Here is a 22,609-nt window from a genome sequence, read left to right as displayed (position 1 = left end):
GAGAGGTAGTTCTCATTGAAAAATATCAAGAACTAGCCAAGATGATCATATTGATCATATGAATCCATACCTTAGTAGAATTCCTTCAAAGTAACATAATTTTCTCCAAAATGGAGATTCACCATCTTTGATAAGATATAAAGTTTTTAAAATTCAAATTTAAATGAAATAAAGGTTATCGTAACCCTAGGGCAAAAATAAATTTGAAGAATGTATTTGCAATCCAGGTTAGGTGGAATCATTTTGGTGTAACTGCTGTGCTTCTAGCATATTTATCCCAGGCAAAGATGATAAGTACATATGTGTTGTTCTGGTTTCTCTTAAATGGCAAACATTCAAGATGAACTGAATTATAAAGCATATTTCTAGAATCATAAAATGCTATTTTCCCATTCTATTGATACTTTATGTCTACATGCAAATTCACATAAGCATAATAATATAACGCATGACTTTGGACATTACCAAATTCCTCATCCATGATACAACTTGAAACATGCACAATTCCTATTTGGACAACTTTGAATTTAACTATTGTTGTCTTAGTTCTCCTGTTTGTATTATTAACTGATGATGAAGAAGTAGAGCTAAAATACTGTTGTCAAATGCATTAAAAGAGTGAAGATCGAGAGAGAGAGAGAGAGAGAGAGAGAGAGAGAGAGAGAGAGAGAGAGTAACTGAAGTGGTATTGTCAGCATGGTTTGCTCTAGACCATAGGGATAGAAGAAAAACGGGAGGCATTTAGAAAACATATAATAAGCCTGCAATTTAATTAACAGTTAAGGTTCCTTGACTCTCTGAGCTTCTTCCTGTTTTACTTTTTTTGTAGTTTTTCCACTCTCGAATCAATTTATGATGAACCATCTCAAGATGGAAACAACCATGGTTCATGGTCTTCCTTCTTATTAGACAGGTAGTAGATCATAATTATTTGATTTCTTCCACATAATGTGGCTATAGAATTAAGATGTTGTGAGTTAGTTATAACATACCTTTAAGTTCCATTTGATTCAGCTGTGTTTATAGGGATTTTAAAATCTAATTCATAGAATCTAAGTGAGAAGGAACCTAAAAGGTCATCTAATCCTGACTGAACCTGAATTGTAGAGGAGGAATTCTACCCCGCCCTTTAAACTCCTCCAAAAAATTGTCATATAGTCAGTCTCTTCTCGAAGACCTCCACTGAGAACACCTCATCACAGACCATTCCATAGACTTCTCTGATTGCGAAGAAGTGTTTCCCTATTGTACTGAAATCTTCCCTCAATCCACTGATTGGTTTTAGTTTTGTCCCTTGGAGTCCAGAAGAATGAGTCTAACCATTTTTGTACATGAAATTTTTTCAAAGATATGAAATAGCATGCTTTCCATAAATCTACTTTTCTGTAAGCTAGATAATCCCATATCCTTCAGCTGACCTTTGCATTTCATAGTTTCAAATTCCTTCTTTATCATAGTTATGCTTCTCTGAATCAATCCCATTTTTTAAAACTAATTCATATAAAAGTGATCATTAAAATTGAATATGATACTCGAGATGTGGTGCAAAGAGGGAAAATTACAGTGGGACCATTACTTCTCTTGCTATTGAAATTATATTTTTTATTATTAACATAAACTATAATCATATTAGCTATCATGGCTGCCACATAGACAAACAACTCTTACAGGACTTGCAAGCCACTATGATCTCTAGGTCAATTTCACTCGAATTTTTGTCTAGGTGCATCAACTCCAAACCTATACTAGTGCAATTGAGTTCTTAAGCCATGCAGTAGAATTCATATGCTCATCTGTAGATAAGAAATTCTCTAAAGTGAAGAATTTTTATGAGCATTTAAAGACAGGTGAAATATACTCTCTGAATGAGTTATATGGGAGATTCATATCAATTTATCCAACATTCATGGAATGAAAAATAAATAAAGCAGTTATTTGTGCTTTGTGACATTTTTAGGATTTAAGAACTTTTCTTGATTTTTTTGAAAGACGAAGAAGGCAGAGAAAATTTCCATTTAAAAAAAAATAGTGGCATTCAATTCTAGTTGATCTGAATGGTGCAAAGATTTTTTTTTTTCAAATCTTCGTAGTATTGATAGATGTTGGGATCATTAGACCTCCCTAGCTACATATCTGAAGTTTTCTGTAATTTTGGTGTGGCCTCAGATTTGAAAATTGAATCAAACTTCCTATATCCATAGCATAATAAGAATTAATTTAAAAAGCTGATTTCAATAACCTCTTTTTATTATTCAAAACATATTTAGACTTGTCTTTTTATCTTTCAAACTTTATAATACAAATATCACCACCCCATTCTTATGTTATTCACTAATGTGAGTGTTTGGGATTCATTACATAAAGAATCACAGTGAAAAAATAACTGATGTTGGAGAAGGAACAAATGTATTTTCGTCTATAATCCATATGCTCCTAAAATTGTACCTCTCTGTTATTTTCATCTATTGTCTCTTGTTCTAACCACTGGAACAAAGTAACACAAATATTGTCCATCTTCTATGTGATATCCCCTCAAATACAATAAGAAAACCATCATGTTACCTTCCTACCACTATCCATATCCCCTGCCAGTCTTCTCTCCTCCATACTAACTATTGCTAGGTCATTTATCTAATGCATAGTTTCAAATCCCCTCACCATCCTTCCCATCCCTGCCAATGTGCTCCCTAAAATGTGGCATCCATAACGGAATACAAAACTGCAAATTTGGTCTGACCAAGGCCAAGCCAATTAAGATAGTAAGCGCCCCTCAGACTGGACACTATGACTTTTTTTTTTTAACATATCCTAGAACAGCATCAAATTTTTGACTTTCACATTAAATCATTGGTTTCTATTAAGTTCATAATCCACTAAAGCCCCAAAGCCTTTTTACGTTAATTATATTATCCCATACATATGTCCCCTATGATGGACTCATGAAGTCAATTTTTCAAATCCATTAGGACTTTATATTTATCCCTATTAAATTTCATCTGTTTATCTTCCCCTCGTCTAATGAGATCTTTGAGCATTCTGATTTTGTCATTCTCCACATTAGTTATCCTTCCCAGATTCATGTTATCTACTAATTTGATAAACAATCACCTATGACAATGATATAAGTATAAGATAGAACAGGGCTAATAATGGAACTCTATACTGCTCCTCTGGTGTCTTTCCTCTAAGATGACATCAAAACTATCTTTTTCATTCAATTCATTTCAAATCAATCTCACAGTATTATCATCCAGTCCATATTTCTCTATCTTGTCCACAAGGAAACATGAGATTCTTGGTCAAATGGCTTCCTGAAATCTGTGACTATGTAATTTCTCTAATATACTTTCTAATAACCCCTGAAAAATATAATGAGTTCATTTGGCTCAATGTGATGAACATTTCCCTTTCAAAATGCTTCACAAATCATCCCTTTGATAGTATATTCTAGAACTTTACCAGAAATCAAACCTTCCTAAATCAATCAGCTGAAACTTGGAAAAGTACATCTTCTTCCCCTTTCAAGAACTGGAATATTTTCCCATTTCCAGTTCTGTGGCCCTTCTCTCACTTTCCACTACTTTTCAAGGGAGGGGGAAAGACATTTAATTCTCAAGAAGTTTAAATGGCACTTTATTTAATAATTCTCAAAAACAACATTACCCATAAATATGATTCTTAATATGGTCCTGGAAATCTCCTTTAAGTAAAATAATAGGAATATAAGTAGGACTGAATCTGCATCAGAGCTGGCAGAACTAGAGAGTTATAGCTAAAGAATTTGAACTGTATAACAACGGTTCTAAAGTTCTTTTTGCTTTCTTGATCATAATAGTATATTCTTATGTCCTAAAAATGTTGCTTGCTATGTATAGAGGAAGATAAAGGAGCAGAGAAGCAGGCATGATAAGACCTGAGTTCCAATTCGGAAACTGGAGAAAATTCTTTTACCTCTCTAACCTTCAGATTCCTCCACTATAAAGATTATAATACTTGCCCTACCTACCTCATGGGGCTGTTTTGAATATTAGAGAAGGTATATGAAAGGATGTGAAGCACTATATAAATAAAAGATATTTTTTATTGCGATTTCTCTTTCTCTCCACTCTTTTTACCTTTTTTTCCACTCTCTTCCAAATCTCCTTTTCATTCTCCCTCATTCCCACTCCAGGGATGAAAAAGGAAACCTTCCTTGTGATGATCTCAGTAGGCACCTAGTGGGCAAGCCAGTGCATAAGGGATCCGAATCTCCAAATTCATTTCTTGACCAGGAATATCGGAAGAGATTTAATGTGGTCGAAGAAGATGCAGTTTTATATTGCTATGAATATGATAAAGGAAGATCAAGCAGTCAAGGAAGAAGAGAAAGCACTCCAACTTATGGTAATCATTTTTTATTCTCTCTAAAGTTTTGGTAGGCATGCTGTAGCTGGTATTCCCATCAGACTCAAGGAAAACATTGACTTGGGGTTTTGGGACAACTTTTGATGAAGTAGATAGCTTATCTGTATATATTTAATTGACCTGCTGTTGATTTTATTTTCTTTTGTCAGACATGATTTATTCCACCGAGTGAGAAACATGATCTATAACTGAAATGATGAGCTTATTAATTGTTCCCTAAAGCACCCATTTTCCATGAGTAGAAATATGTGTAGTTAGAAGGATGTTGCTGAACCTCGGATTTTCTCAACATCTTCTAGCATTTGACTTGTGTCAGTAGACACAAAAATCAGAGTAATTTAAGATTTCATCTGTTCTGAATTCTTTTTTTTTTAAAGGAACCCATTAAATGTGCAAAGGAGAATATAATTCTTCACACTTTTTGCTTTGTGTGAGCAATTATATTCTCCTTTGCACATTTAAATGTGCAAAGAAATCTTATCAAAGGGAGTTTAAGATTTGTCCTATTCATTCATACAAATATTGAGGACCTACTATCTGCTTCTTGCACTAAATCCTAGATACGTCACCACTTTCATAATTATTCCAAGATTTGCTTTAAAAAAATTATAGAAATTGACGTGTTTAGAGAAAATGTGTGATCATTAAGATAAGAAATTACTTGTCCAATACTTAATGAAATTCTCATTTCTTTGAACATTCCTATTCTATGTGTCAAGTATGTTACAGTCCTTTCTTGAGATGCTTGACAAGAACCTAAAGCCACTAACACTCAAACAACACATGACATGCATGACTTTCTTATTCTTAAAACAGAATGATGTGTTACAAAAGATGCTTAGAACTGCAAAAGGAAGTAGAAGAGTCTATTACAGATATAGTGCATTCTTTGATTTTATACACTTTTGGGGGTTGCCAAAGAAGTAAAAAAAAAATGAGGAATCTGTTCAAAACTCTGCCTAAGGGATGGAAAGGAGTAATACTAATATTTTTTAACTTCTGAAACCAATACAATAGAAAACAGATTGAAGTTTTTGTGGGATTTGCTACTATAGCTTTGTTTTAGTATCCCCAATTTCAAAATTATTTACTCAGAAAAGAGCTCAGCAGAAATGTTTGTGAGATCAAAATATACTTTTGAGCCTGGGATTTTCTTGAAATCTTAGAACAACAATAACACAATTCCTATTTTACTTTAAATGTGTCAATACAGAATTCTATCTACCTGTCAGAGATATATCTTTTGGACCATTACCTCCCACCCTAAAAAAGAGAAAAACATTGTTTCATGTTCTGTGATGCTATGCTATGTTACTCTCCTAAAGAAGAGTCAGGATTTGATATGTACTTTACAAAAAAAGAAAAAAACCTTAGCTCCCTTGTACTGTTTTACCAGAGTTTATAAACTGTCTGGTATTTGTCATGAATTAAAAATGTACAGTTGAAATGTACATTCTCAGTTACTGAAGTTTAAAGCTGCAATAAGACTTTGGGGACTCCTCCTATAATTTTTATGCCTACCCACAGATCCCAAAGTCAGCAATAGTTACATTGTCTCCCCAGCTCTGTGGAATTCCAGCCTTATGGATCTATACCTCTTTCTCCACCCACCCACCCTCACACATACGTCTTGCCCCATCCAGTACGATAAAACTTCAGTTTTATGTTGGTAGGGGAAGGATCACAAGGTTCAATCCTCTAGTGAGTCTCCACACTGGAAGCAACAGTTATTGACCCTAAGGAAGAGATTTCCATGAGCCCATCTCCTGAAAAAAAATAAAAAATTCCCTCCAGATTAAGATATTGATATTTGCAACCAGATTGTTAGCGTTTATTCTGTTTTCTCTTTGTGCCCCTAAAGGTCTCTCCAGACCAGGGCCCTACCTACACCAGAGGATGTCTAGACCTTCCATAAGAGCTACAGGACTACTTGCAATGGACATTATTTTCTTGGCTCTGACTGAGAGAAACCTTGGTTTCACCTGTGCAAGGGGTTGCTACTTTTTGTTCTATGTCTTCAGTGTAGACCAAGTCGGACACTAAGATCCCCACCTACCCCTAAGTCTTCCCCATTGTCCTAATCACAGTAACTTTCTGTACAGGGTGATCAAAGCTATTAAAGCTTCATAATGCCCTAAGACTTTTGACACACCCTATATTATGATTAACTATAAACATCTAGCCATGCAATCATTCTTTATCTTCAGTATCCTATTTCTCCTGAGCTTTTCCTAATCAATTTGATTATACAATCATTGATTAAGTGAATACTGAATGGTGCTGTTGTCTGTGGAATCAAAATTCAAAACATACAGATTGTATCATCAAGGAGTTTACATCCTAATGGGAAACTGAGGAGGGAAGACATACACACAAATGACTGATAAAAGGATAAAATAAGAGATAAACAGAAAGGAGATGCCCAAAGTCCAAATATCCAAAGGCAAATTTCATAAGAAAGAGATAACTATTTAGAACAGATGCTCAGGCCAATAGAATATCATCATTGTATTGGTTGTCACTATATGGCCTTTGCTCATTCGGCCAGTTAGATGATTCTGGTATTTTTTCCATAGTTCCCTGTCTCTCTCCATACTGTGTTCTTGAAGCTTACCTGAATCAATCATTTGCTCCTTCTTTACAGTTTGCTAGATTAAACTCATCCTCTCTCCTCCATACTAATCGTTCTCAAAGCTAACCTTACTTGCCAGAGCTACTCTGATTTTTAAGACTAAGACATTAATTTGGGACAACCCAATGGAAAACAGTTGTGCTCACCACCATGTGTCTAAACATAGGTGAGAAACCTGTGGCCCTCTAGATCCTTAAGTGGGACTTTTGGATTGGATTCAGTCAAAAGGCCATATTTAAGGAACTACAAGGTCACATGTGGCCTCAAGACTGCCAGTTTCCCATCCTGGATAATCTAACAATTTTCTTTTTCACTAACCCACACTTGTCTCACACTTCTGATAGACCTTATCCAGTGGATAGTGCCTTACCTTCAAAACTGGGGAAAAGAGAAATCAAGCTGATCTTGACATCTTTATTGAGACATTTAAAAGACGTAAAGCATATACAGAGTCCTTAAAAACCTTGATCTTATGTATGAGATTATCTAAAGAAAGGAGGCTGGGTTTAACTTCAAGCAGGTGCAAAGTTAAGAGTCAAACAGCGTGATTCACAAAAAAATTCTACCCAAGTTATAACAGCAAATTCTTTGTGTCAGAATATATCTCAGAATCTCAGCATAACTCAGAATCAAATATATACAACAAACAGCTGCATGTCTAAGTAAGCTAATCAGTAGATATTATTTCTACTAATATCAATATTTTCATATCGGGTCTTTCTTGGACTAATTTTGATTCATATTATCATTGTTCAGTGGAGCAGCTAGGTGGTGCAGCAGATAGAGTGAGTGCTGTGTCAGCCTGGAGTCATGAATACTCATCTTCCTAAATCTGGTTTCAGACACTCTTAGCTGTGTGACCTTGGGCAAGTCACTTAACCTTGCTTGCCTCAATTTCCTCATCTATAAAATGAGCTAGAGAAGGAAATCGTAAATTGCTCCAGTATCTTTACCAAGAAAATCACAAGTGGGTCAGGAAGAGTCAGACAAGACTGGAAAACAATGGAACAACAAATCTTTGTTCATTATAGGAAATTTTGAAATTTTTTCCTATGTTTTTCTATCCCTTAAAGGAACCAAGGGAGGAAAGCTAGAGACAGCTTCCCAAAACAGGAAGACCTGGGTTCAAGTCTTATTTCTAACATATACTGGCCATTTGATCATGGGCAAGTGCCTCATGACAACTCTTTAGTGCCCCAGTCAACTTTAATAATACTATAAGTTGCAGAGTAATCCCAATCGCCATTGATGAAGAGTTTCCTTCCCCACTGAAATCACAGGTCCAGTTCAAAGAGTCCTTCTCTTTATACTCTCATCAAATATAAGTAATAAATTATTAAAGTAGATAGACTGCTGCAATGTTATGCCAAGTAACTTTTACAGCAGTTAGTGGCACAGTCAGTACAGCCTTAGGTCTGGAGTCAAGAAGACCTGAGTTCTAGTCCAGCCTCAGATACTTATTAGCTCTGTGTCCCTAGTCAAGTCACTTAATCTCTAAATTTCCTCAACTGTAAAATGGAAGTGATTAATAACAGTATCTATATCCCAAGGTTCTCATGAGGATCAAATGAGATAATATATGCAAATCATTTAGCATAGTGCCTGAAACATAATAATTAATTAACTCTCACTTTTATTTGGAAGGGGGAAATCCAATTGTAGCTGAGATCAACAGAATATGAAGGATGAGGCGAAACTCTGGTGGGATCTTGAAACTTTGGTTAATGATTTAACTAGAAATAGTAATCAGAGATAGTTAAGATGTCACCCATTCAGGTTAGAGCACTTAAAACATCAGGTGAACACCATCAAGTAGGTGCCAATGACAGCAAAATTCTGATGTATGAATTAGTAATAACAAGAAAAGTGCTAAAGAGGACTGCCAAAGCCTAATCGTCAGGAAGGCGCCCAAGTGAGGCTTAATATAATTGTTAACTGTTTTACCCCCTTGATTCAGTCAATGATTGAGAATGAAGCCTATCCCTGCGGCCACTTTAAGCTCCTATTCACAACCAATGTATCGTGCGATGTGATGATTTGAGGAGGCAGTACAATACAGTGATTTGAATCAGATTTTCTGATTTCAAATCTTACTTGAAGTCAATATATTTCACTTACTACTCATGAGACCCATGGTAAGTTACTTAGCCTCTCAGGGTTTCAGTTTCCTCTTCTATAAATATTGGACTTGTATTCATCAAGTATTGGACTTTTGATAGCTTCGAAGTTCCCTTCCAGATCTTATATATAATCCATGATTCTATATATAAAAATATAAAAATCCATGATCATATATATATATATATATATATATATATATATATATCCTCTGAGCTAAATCACGCCATTTTTAATACTTTTCCTGCAGCTTATTCTGTACCAGCTCTATTTTAGGTAGAACTTCCAGGCTAAAGTCAAATAAACCTAAAGCTTTGTAAGGGAAAGAGAGAATATGACAGATTTCCTAGTATTAAAGTCTCTTTTCATACCTACATTCTATATCTTAGATACTATCACAAGCCATCCAGATTCTCAGTGAAAAGTATGAAAAGAAGTTGTTTTTAAATATAAAAGGTATGAAATCTATTTAGTGACCCTTTCCTGTCAGGTTTTGTATAAGTAGGGACTCCAGAAACGGACCAGTAGCAAATAAATTTCTTGATGATAGACCTATATTTTGGTGCTTATGTTAACATAGATCTTCATCTGCAATCTAAATTACCAAAGATTGACATTCAAATTACTCTGTGATACTGAACAAACATGAAGCCTCATCCAAATGACCCTTCTAGCAAATGTGGAATGGATATGTCTAACAGGTTATCCCCAAGTTACTGGAATGAACCTAAATTTAAATATCAAGTATGTTCATTTCTCCTTACGGTAGGGGAAAAATGTTAAAAAACATTCCTTGGACAATCATAGACATTTTAACTTGAGTTTGGTAAATTTGTTAGAAATTCAGAAAAGAAATTGTGGTTTTGCAGTATTTCCTTTTCCATTAATAATGGGTTCCATCATTGCCGTTAATTCTTTGGGAGTGAGTTAGGCTCTTAGAGGTATTGTCTAGTAGACCGTTTAGTGTAATACAAAGTGTATATTAGTAGATTCAATGTCTTGAGTATTTTACTCACAGGAAAACACCGAGAAGAATCTGATTCAGGGGTCCTGATCTACACTCCTTTAACAGCTTATGCTCAAGTCAAACAATTACTCATTCCCCATTTTTGTGATTTTGTTTGAATTGTCCTCTATACCAGAAATGCCAGGATACCAAAATTCTATCTATCCTTTATGTCCCAATTCAAATACTTCTTTCTTCATGAAACATTTCCCTGATCCTCCCATTTGACAATGTACTTCTCACATGCTCTTTTATTTTGTCTATGTCTTATGCTACCTTTCCAGTCTAAAAGCTCCCTGAAGATAAGGATCTTGTCTTATTTAAAATACGTGTTTAATAAATTTTAGTTGAATGAATGAATGAATGGCTAGACTGGTGAAAGCAGATTCAATTATGAAAGGACATTCCCTAAATTTATACCACATAGCACTAAAGCTATATGCCAAGTTTGATTCTTCAACACAAAATATTTCTTTGACTCTACAAATGAGTTGTTTTTACAAATATATAAAGTTAAAAAATAAGGCAACAAATAGAGGAGGCATGATCCAACTTATACTGAGTTTTTCAGCCTAATTCATCTATAATATTCTCCCAACACCTTTCTAATCAATACTCCAGATGGAAAGAGAAAAATACCTTCACTATCTTTATTGTAGATTATAGTCCATCAGTATGTGATGGGGTAGAAAATTCCAGAAGGATTAAAAGACACACTTTTTTAAGGTTTTCTTTCTCTTACCTCCTCCTGAAAAAGTAACCAAAATGAAAAACTATCCTGGTTAATTCCTTTCTAAAATGTTTGCTAACAAGGAGGCATAGATGAAAGCCAGGACAGATGGGTATAAAGCTGGCACAAAGCAACACCTAAGTAATTGTTAATGACATACCATACCCACCAGGGTTATATTCCTTTCTTGTTCCTTTTAGCCTCTATTTTCTCTGTCATCCAAACCTTTTTATTACTCTCTCTTCTTACCTCAACCTCTTTTGAGTTTTCTCCCTTTAAACATTTTCTGTTTTTCTTTCTCCCCTGTCTATACCTGAGGCTAGTAGAACCCAGTGGTGTTAGTGGTCTTTAACAAACATCAGTACCAGCACTCCATGTCAAAGAAGTTCATAAGAACAGAAATTTCGAGCTAGAAGTTCTTAATCCTGGAGTTAAACTGCAAACTCATTGGCTAAAAGAGTTAATGTACTTCTCCAAAAACTAGAGAATTTTAATCCTTGCCTGGGTCTGTTTAAAACCAGACAGTGTATTTTGCTATTGTTCTAGCTGCTGTTTTATAACAGATCTTAGAGGTCATCTTGCCTCACCCCTTCATTTTATAGGAAACTAAGGCCCAGAGTAATTAGATGATGTATTAAAGGTCATACAGGTAATAAGTGAGTAGTAAATTCAGAGCCTGGATTCAAATTCAGGTCCTCTAACTTAGTATAAAAACCTGTTTCATTGTACTTCACCAGGTGGTCTACTGTAATGAATTGAAATTGAAATAGATTTTTGACAACTAAGTTAGCAACAGAGGACAAAAAAAAGGTGATTTAGTTTTCCATGGTAACATCGGTACACACACACACACACACACACACACACACACACACACACACACTCAATGTGTTTAGCAAAATGGAAAAGCAAAAGGTTTTCTTTTAAAATTACCTATACTTTATGTCAGAGTGTTAGTTATGGCTCCAAAGCTTCTGCTTTCAAAATGGATGAGACCAGTAAACTACCAATGAATCATTTATCAAGGCAATGAATCCACTCACTACATATATGCCTTTCCTCTATGTTCTGTTTGCAGTCGCTCACGCTGTCTTGGAAATCACCAAAAGGCAGTCACAGTTGGTCAGTTCTCCTTGAGAAGGAATTGGACATTGTTTTTAGAAAGAAAGTATGTTTTCATCAAAATAACACATAAAAGTGTTGGCTGAGAAGCTAAGAATCAAAACTCTTCCTTGACTTATTGAAAAATCTCAGACTTCATGAAGACCAAATAAATAAATTCCTTCCTGGTCTTCAAAGCAAGCTATTTCTTAGTTGTATCTTAATGTACACTGAAGAAATGCATTTATTTCAATGACATTTAACCACAAGCCTATTTTTCATTTGAGTATTTTTGACAACAGAATATAAAATGCCATTTTTCCTTCATGCATATCAATTACTAGGTTCTTTAAAAAATATATTTTCAGCACTCGAATTGGATTACCCTATCAGGGATGGGAAACCTTCCCCAGATGGTTAAGAATTAAGGTAACATCACATAATGGGTAGGGTACTGTACTAGAGTCAGTAAAATCTGGGCTCAAATCCTGCCTCAGACACTTAGGAGCTCTGTGACCCTGGGCAAGTCTCTTAACTTCTCTGTGCTTGTTTCATCATCTGTAAAATACTAGTGTTGGAATCAATAGCCACCAAGGTCCCTTCCAGATCCAAAGCTACTTTCCTATGGGTTTCATCTAGGCTGGGATGTAGGATACCTCACTGCCCATTCTTAGCATAGGGGAACATCTTTCCTACCTCATCTACCTCTTTATTGTGTCTTTGAGAGCAGTGAAAATACAGTAACCCAGTAACATATTCCAAATTTGTCAAGTAGAACCAGTCAAGTTCTATTTTGTTCCTGATTTCAAAAGCATAGCACAGCCTGCTCTCTATGATTTTGAAACTGTATAATCTCCACTAACAGAAAAAGTGGGGAGAGTTGAGAATCTCACTGATAAAGCATTCACCCCCTAGAGAAAAAAGAAAGAGAAATTGGAAGCCAAAGGTACAACTTTTGAAGTAGCATGTGCCTGTTAGCTGGTGCAGACCTAGAATTGAAATGCATTCACCAAATCCCTAAAGTGGAAATGTGAGCTGAGGCAGCTGAGACTCAGTTCCCTCAGTTGTAAAACTGGGCTCCTGGTAGCTTCACTGCCTCGCTCACTCGCAGGGTTGTGACAAGGATCAAAGGAGATAATGTGTGTAAAGGGCTGCACAGCTGTAAAATGCTCCATAGATGGAACATGCCGCTGGTCTTCAATCACTGTAATAACTCTGGAATTTTGTATAGTGCCTTCTGTAATCAGGGCTATTTGGTCAGCTTAGTAAAGTAGTCCTGGGACCAGATATGACAGTAATGGTACACTCGGACAGTACAGGTAGCTGTTAAAAAAGCAGTTTCATGACCCACAGATTGCCGAGCAGATTGTAGATTTTGCTGAGGTTATTTCCTAGCACATAAAGTAAAAGAATGTTCAAGTGGCTGGTACCTAATTGCCAAGAGGGAAGAATTTTCATTTTCTCCTCAAATAGTCCTTCATTTTGTAAGAGGGAACATCCAGGCTTTTTCTTCATATAATTTTCATCCTGCAGGATGCTTCCTGGGAAATGAACCTTACATTTGCCTTATATTTCCCCTCAGCTGTGCCATAAAGATGGGGTCATAGCAACCGAGAAAGTGAAAGGAAGAGGCCGGAGGAGATGTCCACAATGTTGCATGCTCGGATCAAACTTGCAGAGTCTCCCAGGAGCAAGTTATATCTTGATTCTGGGTCTCCCCAATTTAGTCTTAGACACCTGTAAACAATTTACTAACATACTTCTAGCCTCTCTCCTTTTTTGCAATAAAACAATGGCTAGAAATAAAGAAGGTATATGGAAATGCCAGAGGGAAAAATTTCACAAAATAACTGAATTCAAGGAAGAAAAGATGTCACTAAAATTAAGGAGATGAACCTTAAGAAACGAAGTTTTTATTAGGTCTGAGGAACTTTTATGTAGGATCTGATGGAAAAGAAAAGATTAAGACTGAAAAGCCACTGAACTATTAAAAGAAATAATACTTATCAAGCAAATTAATTAGCATAAAGGTGAGGATCAGAAATTCTGCTCTCATTACTAGTCAGGAAAAGAAAATTCATCCATCAATACTGACTTAAAACATCATTCACAAACAACCTATTTAGTTAGAGTTCTAAGCTGTAAATGACATGATACCAATGCAGAGCCCAACTCTCATTCACCCTCATAATTGGGTTCAGCTACCATTTGCTGCCTAAATTAGACTGTCTAAAGAATAACAATTCCTAAGCTTTTTGATGATCAAAAAACTCTTTTACCCTTCTCAGTCCCTGACATGTTCGAAGCTATAATAACTACTGATTAAGAAAATGTAGGATGGCAAAAAATTATAACTAATTAAGTAAAGCTTTTTAAATGCATTTGTCTTTTGTTCATCACAATAGCATCTACATATATTTGAAAAATAACAATACATACCTGTGCAAGACATTATTCAATCCACAGGAGGTATGTTTCCCTATTTATAATACCAAGTCACACTGCATATTTTATTGGCTAAATAAAGATATGGATGACAGTACTTAGTGGGTGACAAAAGTGAATTTTCAAGTGCCTTACCATAACAACGGCCCCAGGGTGTCCTCAGAACTACTGAGCTAGAGATGTGTTTTTGAAAACTGTTGCTACAGGCAGGAGTTCTTAACCATTTTTTGTGCCATGACATGACTTCTTTAGTAATTCAATAAATCTTAAGGACCTCTCCTCAGAATGATGTATAAATGCCTAAAATAAAGTGCATAGAATTTATAAAGGAAACCAAATACACTAAATTAGAGTTATAATTTCTTTCAAAAATACACACACACATACAAAATTTCATGAATCCCCATTGCTATTGCAACATCAAGAAAATTGTGTTATGAAGATGTAGAGTTAAAAAAAGACCTCCAACCTTTTCCCTTTTTGTAATAGACAGCTAATGGTACAATGGATAGAGCCGTAGATCTGGAGTCAGGAAGATCTGAATCCAAATCAGTCTCAGACACATTCTAGCCTTGTGACCCTCAGCACTGTTTGCCTCAGTTTCCTCATCTGTAAATTTTTAGCAATAGTAGCACTTACATTCCAGGCTTATCATAAGGATCAACTGAAATATATTTGTTTTAAGAAAGAAAAGAAAGAAAGAAAGAAAGAAAGAAAGAAAGAAAGAAAGAAAGAAAGAAAGAAAGAAAGAAAGAAAGAAAGAAAGAAAGAAAGAAAGAAAGAAAGAGAGAAAGAAAGAAAGATGGAAAGAAAGAAAGAAAGAAAGAAAAGAAGAAAGAAAGAAGCCCTTAGCACAGTGCCTTGCACATATTGTATAAATACTTGTTCCCTCACCCTTTGTCACCTGGCATAGCATCAGTGATTTGGAACAGAATGGCTCTCCACAGGCTCTCCCAGGCTCTCCACTCCCATCATTTTACAGATGAGGAACCTGAGGCCCATGTAAACTCAGTGACTTGCCCAAGATTACACAGGTAGCAAATGACAGCCAGGATTTGAACTAAATCCCAATGTTGCCTCCTCCACCTAGAGAAATCTATTGGGAACAACTTGCCTTTAAATATTATAGCATTATAAACACTCACTAAGGGGAAAATAAAGCCCCGTATGCTGTAAATTTGCCTAGTTATAAATTTGTTGAAATGTCTAAAGAATTATCCTGCATCTCTGTAGTAAATAAATAAATCTTTCAATTATGTGAAAAAGAGTTCATAGAGGGAGAAATGTCCATCAAATCTTTACCCAATTAAATATAGTCTAAATAATAAATGTAGTCTAAACTAAATATAGTTTAAATAAAATAGTCTAAATTATAAGTTTTTTGTGTCTCTAAAGTTTGATTATTTCAGAAAAATAACCCCCTCTTCAAGTCATGGTGTTAGCCTCAAATGAAAAAGAAAATAACATAACTTCCAGGAGCACATGTAGATAGATAGAAAGAGAGAGAGACAGACAGACAGACATTCAGATAGACAAGATAGATAGATGATAGATAGATGTAGACAGACACATATATACATACAAGTATGTGTATATATGCATATATAGTATCAGTATATATGTGCCTATATAATATCTATGTGTGTTAGAGAGACCTAGACCAGATATTTTAAATACATGCTTTTTGAGGCTTCTAATATGTTTTCCAGGAGAAAAAAATGTAATAGAGTTAGTTGGATTAGGATTAGTTGAAGGAATACTATTCTATTACTGCTATATTTTAGATACACTGTGGTTTAAGGAGAATTTTGTGCTCAGGTCTAGAAATCTCACCACCATTCATCACATTTTTTCCTATGGAAAAACAAATGTGTTCTGAGTTCCACAAAGTTAGACAATCCATTCAGAAGTGGAGTGCTTCCAGGGAAGGCTTTATTTCTTTATTTAGCCTTTGACAAAAATATAAAAAGCTAAGAATTGACTGGAGCAAATTTCAGTAGTTTTAAAAGGTCAAAATAAAAAAAGGGAAAAGACTGACTAGACCAAACTAGATCTCATCAGGTCAGTTGAGCATTATATCGTTTCATTTAGAGCTAGCTAGAAGCAACTTTGGAGATCATCTCCTTTATATTAAAGGAGAGAAAACAGAAGTTCAGAGACTGGTTAAGTGACTTGTCCTGGGTCATGTGACTGGTTAGTGACCAAACTGGGAGTCAAATGCCAGCCTTCTAATTTCCATAGCCAGTGTTCTAAACACCTTGGCTAAAGATATATTTGAATAATTAATAGACCTATTCACCGTGTTTTTTTTCAAGAAATCAAAGGGAATCTTAGAAAGACTGGGAAAGAACAAACACTATTCCCACTAAGTTACAGTGGAACCAAAATTGAGTAGAAATTAAAGACTGATTGGATCAAAATCAATAGGTAGAAAAATGCTAGAATTAAGAAAAAAACAATTTTCTGTCATCAAGAAGTATACAAGCTGCTGTAGAATAATCACCATGTCTTTTGGAAGAGCAAAACATGGCAGACTAATTTAATTTCTTTTTATAGTAGAGCTGCAGTGTATGGAAATGAGGTTACAGAAACAAATCATTTCCTTATCTTTCTTTCTTTTGATCAGCAATAGAAATGTTTTCCAAACGGAGCAACCTGGCTAAACATCTTGTAAGCAGAAAATAGCAATTACATTTATCTTCTAGCTATTTTTTATATGTATTTGAGCATTTTCCCAGTCTAGGGAGATTTTATTCACTATGCCAGCCACATGGAATAGAAAAATAGCTGACCACCTTGCAGATCTTTAGCAAAACGTGCTTGCCCATTAAGTAGGACTCATTGAGATGAAGCTTTGTGAAAGGGTTACTTTTATTGTTTTCGTCTTGTAATAGGGTGTTCTTGCATACTATAATGCTGTGCCATCTTGTCAAGGGAGTAGAGCTGTGAGTAAATACAACATGAGGACCCCTAGGAAATTAGATCTAGTATGCATGTGATAACAGATCACAAAGAAATGCAAAATGTAAAGCATGCTAGAATGGGATTCATGTGAATTAACTCTTAAAGCTAACATTTTATTCAGTTTTATAGAGGTTCATTCAAAATAAAACGGTAACATTATGATTTGAGATAGCCCTAATGCCTAGAATCCTAGGAATAATAGACTATTTCATTTTTCAATGAATTTTTAAAAATTCTATTAGGGGTTCCAATTGCACCTAAATATAGGTAAGTTGGCAAATCATATTAACATAATCTATATGTTTCAAGTTGGAAAGACTTTAAATCATTCATTGTATTCCAAACTCTCAAGATTTGTCATTTATACTGGAATTTTTCTTATTACTTTGTGTAAATCTTTTATTAATTTTGTGTTGCAAACTTTTAATGTAATAAAATATGAAATAAGAGGCTAACCATCAGCATCTTTTGTAGCTGCACAAATAATGTGTTTACTTTTGAATATTACTTTCCAACACTGATGTTTCTGTAGCTTTATAAAAAAAGAGCTCCATGTCTTTCAAAAGTAATATTTTAATTACAGCCATCTCTTTTTCTCAATTTCTTGTGCAGTGTTCTGCTTTCATATTCAGATAGAAATACTCTACGTGGCTTATATTATCTATCACTCTGCCAAGATCCAGAATTTTAAATGACTTTTTTCTTATCATGAATGCCAAAACTGTATGCCTTCCATAAAACAGGAGACATAGTGGCCTTCCTATGCCTCATATTATAGCTCAAGTGTCAATTAGGGTGCTCCCCCCAGCCAGTTATGGGCATAGAAGGGATATAAATTATAATTCATTGCAGAGAGAGAGACACTACGGCTCATATCCACTTCAGAAGGTTTCCAGAAGTGATGTGAATCTTGGAAAATGGAATCCCTCTAACCAGAGAAGTGCAATGATAAATGAATAGATGATAGAAAATAGATGACATATAAATATAACAGACATAAATATAATTAATACAGATACAAAATATATGTATCTATATAGAGATAATAAGAGAAACTATGGAGAGGATAACATCTAGATATGGCTATAATGTCAATATAATTGGCGTATATAGATAGATATGAAGTGGACAAATGTGCAGATAAAATAGAGAAAGACACAGAGAAATGGAGATAATAAATAAATAGATACAACTGACATAAACAAATATCTATGTGATATTTAATATCAAATGACATTTGATATTATTTGGAAAATATATAGAAAAATATATAGGTGCTCTATCCACTGCACCACCTAGTTGCCCTAATATAGAAGAATAAAGTAGATTGATATATACAGGCATTGATATATTAATATAGACATAACTGACATAGATAAAATTAACTAAATTTAACTATATGTAGACATGTCTATATTAAGAAAGAGGTGACTTTTTTTTTAGTCCCATGCTTTCATTTGTGTTGGGAATTACTATGGAAACTCCCACTACCATGTAGAGCAGCAACCAGTGGAGCACTGAGACATTAAGCGACTAGCTAGTATGGTCACACAGAAACTATGTGTCAGATTTAGAATGTAAACCTACTTTTTTCCCACTCCAAATCCACTGCATCACACTGCCTCTCATATAAAATATTGTTCAAATGAAATACTCTGAAATGAGCGGAGATACTCATTTTTTTGGCTCCATGATTTTGAAATTGTCGGTCCATTCTGAAGATGAAATTGAACCTATTTCATATTTCAGTCCCAAATGAAAACCCAATCAAATATGATTTTTTGACTGAATGGTCTGTTCCCCAAGTGATTCTCTTGGCTTATTGTAGACACGGGCATAGATGTAATGCTTTTGAAATGTCAGTGTTGAATAATATTGTGAGATACAGTCTATATCCATTTGCCAGCCATAATCTGTGAAGCATGAGGGTGAAAGTGGCTAGAAGTTTTGTTTTTAGGTCTTTCTCCAGCCATGCTGTCCATGATTGACTTTAAGATAGAATACAAGACTAGCTTTGTGACTTGAGGCAAGTCACTTATCTATGCCTTCTGTAAAATGAGTCATGTTGACCCCATGCCTACTTCACAGAAACATATGTTCTTAGGTTTATAACTGCAAGAAATCTTAGAAATCATCTTTTCTAGTCCCCTTCATTTTACAGATGAGGAAACAATCTCTGAGAGATGAAGTGATTTTCCCAATGTCACACAGGTGACAGAACTCCAGACCCCCTGACTACAAATACATTTATACCACAAATTAAATCAAATGTAAAGCTGTTCACCCAGCTTGAAAGAGGCATGTGGAATAATCACTTTTCTTAAATTCATTTGTTTTATATCTAAAACTTTCAGATGTTAGTTTAGATTAATAAACCACCTCTAAAATTTAAATGGGACCTTGCAATATATTGTATCAGTTATAAACACCTGTATACTTTCTGGTGGTGTTAAATGAACACAGAAACCAATTCCTGAAACCTCATATTGACTGAGAGGACCACCAATTAATATGAGATATGTTGAATTATGTTTTTATGTATTTTGTTAAACATTTCTCAATTACATTTTAATTTGGTTCCAGAGGCACCAGGAGGTTGACCATCTTTCTGTGACAGATTTGTTGAAAGCAACTCTAGCATTTTATAGTGTAGCCCCAGATCCTGTGCATTGCTATCACGTAACTATAATCACGAAGATACCTATGGCATATTTTTCTCAAATACACTAGCTGGTAGAAGCATTTTGCTGCAATTCCCTGGTTTGACAAAACAGACAACGTTCCTAAAACTCTAGTTTCTACCATAATTTTCTTTCCGATTGTTTTGTCAGGAATATGCATTAAAATGTGCCAGTGCATCACTCTGTCTTTGAGGTCCATACCAGATATCCACCTTCAAAGTGAAACTGCTTACAATGAGAACTTTTTAGTACTTCAGTAATTAAACTGCCTGGGGGCTAGTTGGTATGGTTGATAGAGGACTGGACTTGGGATCAGGAAGTCTCATATTCATACATTCAAATATGGCCTCAGACATTTACTATCTGGGTTACCCTAGCTAAGTCACTTAAACTTATTGGTCTCGGTTTCCTTATCAGTAAAATGATCTGGCAAACTACTCCAGTATCTTTGCCAAGGAAACTCCAAATGGATCAAAGAGTCAGATATGACTGAAATGAATGCACGATAGCAGCAATTAAACTGCCCAGGAATGGAGTCTAATACAGTCTCATTTCACTGGATTCTGCATACTGTAGGAGAGACTGCATAATACGGGAGACACCAAAATATTGCCATGCTTCTATCATGATGATGATATCACATTGTCTAAAAGAGAAGATTGAGTGGTTGTCATGAATAGCTATTCCAGGAGTTAGCATTCATCTCTTTATCTATCCCTCTATCCTCCTCTATTTATTATTATTACTAACTGGGAACACAATATACAACTACATATAAGTCTACCCTGATAACTTCAATGTGTATGGATCACTCAAAATAGCTAGAATGTTCTAGCTAATTTAGATATTTTTTCCTCTTAAGTCCAGTGTATCTACATCTGTCCTCAGGGAAAACTGCTAAATTTTCCACCATCTTCCTTCTAAAAAATCTTTCCATGTGCCTAAAGGAAATTAATAGTATACCTCTCTTTTCCAGCTGGAGAAACTTCAAGTGCTAGTGTAGTGACTCAGTTTCTTATTAATACAGTCCTGTTTGAGAATGTTTGTAACACTGCACTTGAAGTTGACAAGATGTTCCAATCTTACCACGGACGCTACTTCTGTGACCCTTGTCCAGTCACTTAAACTCTATGGACTTCAGATTCCTCATTTATAAATTGAGGAGGTTGATTATGTCAATGCCCCTTGACAGCTCAAATCTATGATCCTATGACTCATCCACAGCCTATGATGATTTTTAAAACCCCAGTATACCTGAGATAGAAAAGCTTAGTTATCTCTCCATCTTTATTTAGCTTCTACTTTCCCTGGCAAAATGCCACAGAGAGATAAGCAGTGGCCGCCTTTTCTAATTTCACCTTCTGGATCACAGTGTACCTTTTCTTCATCTACAGCTAATAACACAAAATGCTGACCATGAGTGTGGTGAGTGTGTGTGTGTATTAGCTGTGTCTGAGAAACAGGACAAATATGACCAAACAGAGGGGAAAAAAGATGTGATATGAATTTTGTTCTCTGTGTCTAGGCAAGCTACGCCCTATATCTATGCCAGTGGAGTATAATTGGGTGGGGGAGTATGAAGATCCCAGTAAGATGAAGAGAGATAGTAGAAGAGGTAAGTGTCCTAGAACCTCAGGGTAGGCTCTGTGTTGTTTGAACTGTAAGTAAATTTAGAGGTTCTTTAAAGTAGGCTCTTAGAGTTGAAGATTAGTGTTTTCCAAATCATGTTCTTTCAGTGATTAACATAAGAAAGGCAGTATGGCATTGTAGGTAGAGAGCTGGCCTCGAAGTCAGGAAGACCTGGGTTCAGGTCCTGCTTCATACTAGTTGTGTGACCCTGGGCAAGTCACTTCGGTGTTTTAGATCTCTCTTAGACAATAAGTTGCAGAGATGCTAACCTGCATTGATAGAAAGCTTCCTCATGAAATCACAGGTATAGACACTATCATTATCCCTGTACTTAACAGAACATTGTGCTTTATTATTTTAACTGAAGCATCAATGCAAGTCTTCGACTGATACTTTTAAATTATGAACTTCTAAAGAATCCTATGTAAGGCATGTGGATTTATTTAAAAGAGACATGAATATTGTGAAAAATGAAAACTTGATTGTTATTTTGAAGATGAATATTTGGAAAAATGATGAAAATTTATCAGGACAAGTGCATGCAGCCAGGTCATAATCAATCTGCATTGGACACAGTCTAGTTCTGTTCCAGAACTGTTACTTTTTCATATTTCAAAGAGCCATGATATGACTGCTAGATGTGATCCCTCTATCAACGGATATTATTATATATATATAATATTATATATAGATATATATATTATCAATGGATCTAAAAATCCCTATACACCTTAACAGATGGCTTTTTTGAGTTGCAAAGACTGAAAAAAAAAATGAATCACCTAATGGTCAACCTTCTGATATTGAGTCTCTCTGTATGTAGCCAGACTTGTTCTCAGATACTGGACTCAGAATCCATAATACAGTCAATACTCAGAGCTTCTGTAAATGCCAAGGCT

The 22,609-nt window shown here is 35.2% G+C and overlaps 1 protein-coding gene across 14 annotated transcripts in view; it reads left to right on the top strand.

Moving 5' to 3' along the window:
- Nucleotides 1-22,609, top strand: part of CNKSR2 (connector enhancer of kinase suppressor of Ras 2) — a 327,007-nt gene that overhangs the window by 191,666 nt on the left and 112,732 nt on the right. For 5 of the 14 annotated variants that reach the window (XM_072615294.1, XM_072615290.1, XM_072615289.1 and 2 more), the window contains 3 exons: nt 830-913; nt 4,172-4,383; nt 21,607-21,696. The exons of 1 other annotated variant lie outside the window; for it this stretch is intronic. In XM_072615294.1, coding sequence (XP_072471395.1) covers nt 830-913; nt 4,172-4,383; nt 21,607-21,696 — 386 coding nt within the window. The remainder of the gene's footprint in view (nt 1-829; nt 914-4,171; nt 4,384-21,606; nt 21,697-22,609) is intronic. 8 more of the 14 variants (XM_072615298.1, XM_072615297.1, XM_072615293.1 and 5 more) reach the window with 3 other exon arrangements.

This window comes from Notamacropus eugenii, chromosome 5 (assembly GCF_028372415.1).
Source record: "Notamacropus eugenii isolate mMacEug1 chromosome 5, mMacEug1.pri_v2, whole genome shotgun sequence".
NCBI lineage: Eukaryota > Metazoa > Chordata > Mammalia > Diprotodontia > Macropodidae > Notamacropus > Notamacropus eugenii.
Note: the sequence above shows the minus strand (reverse complement) of the source record. Positions and strands in the feature narration are given on the sequence as shown.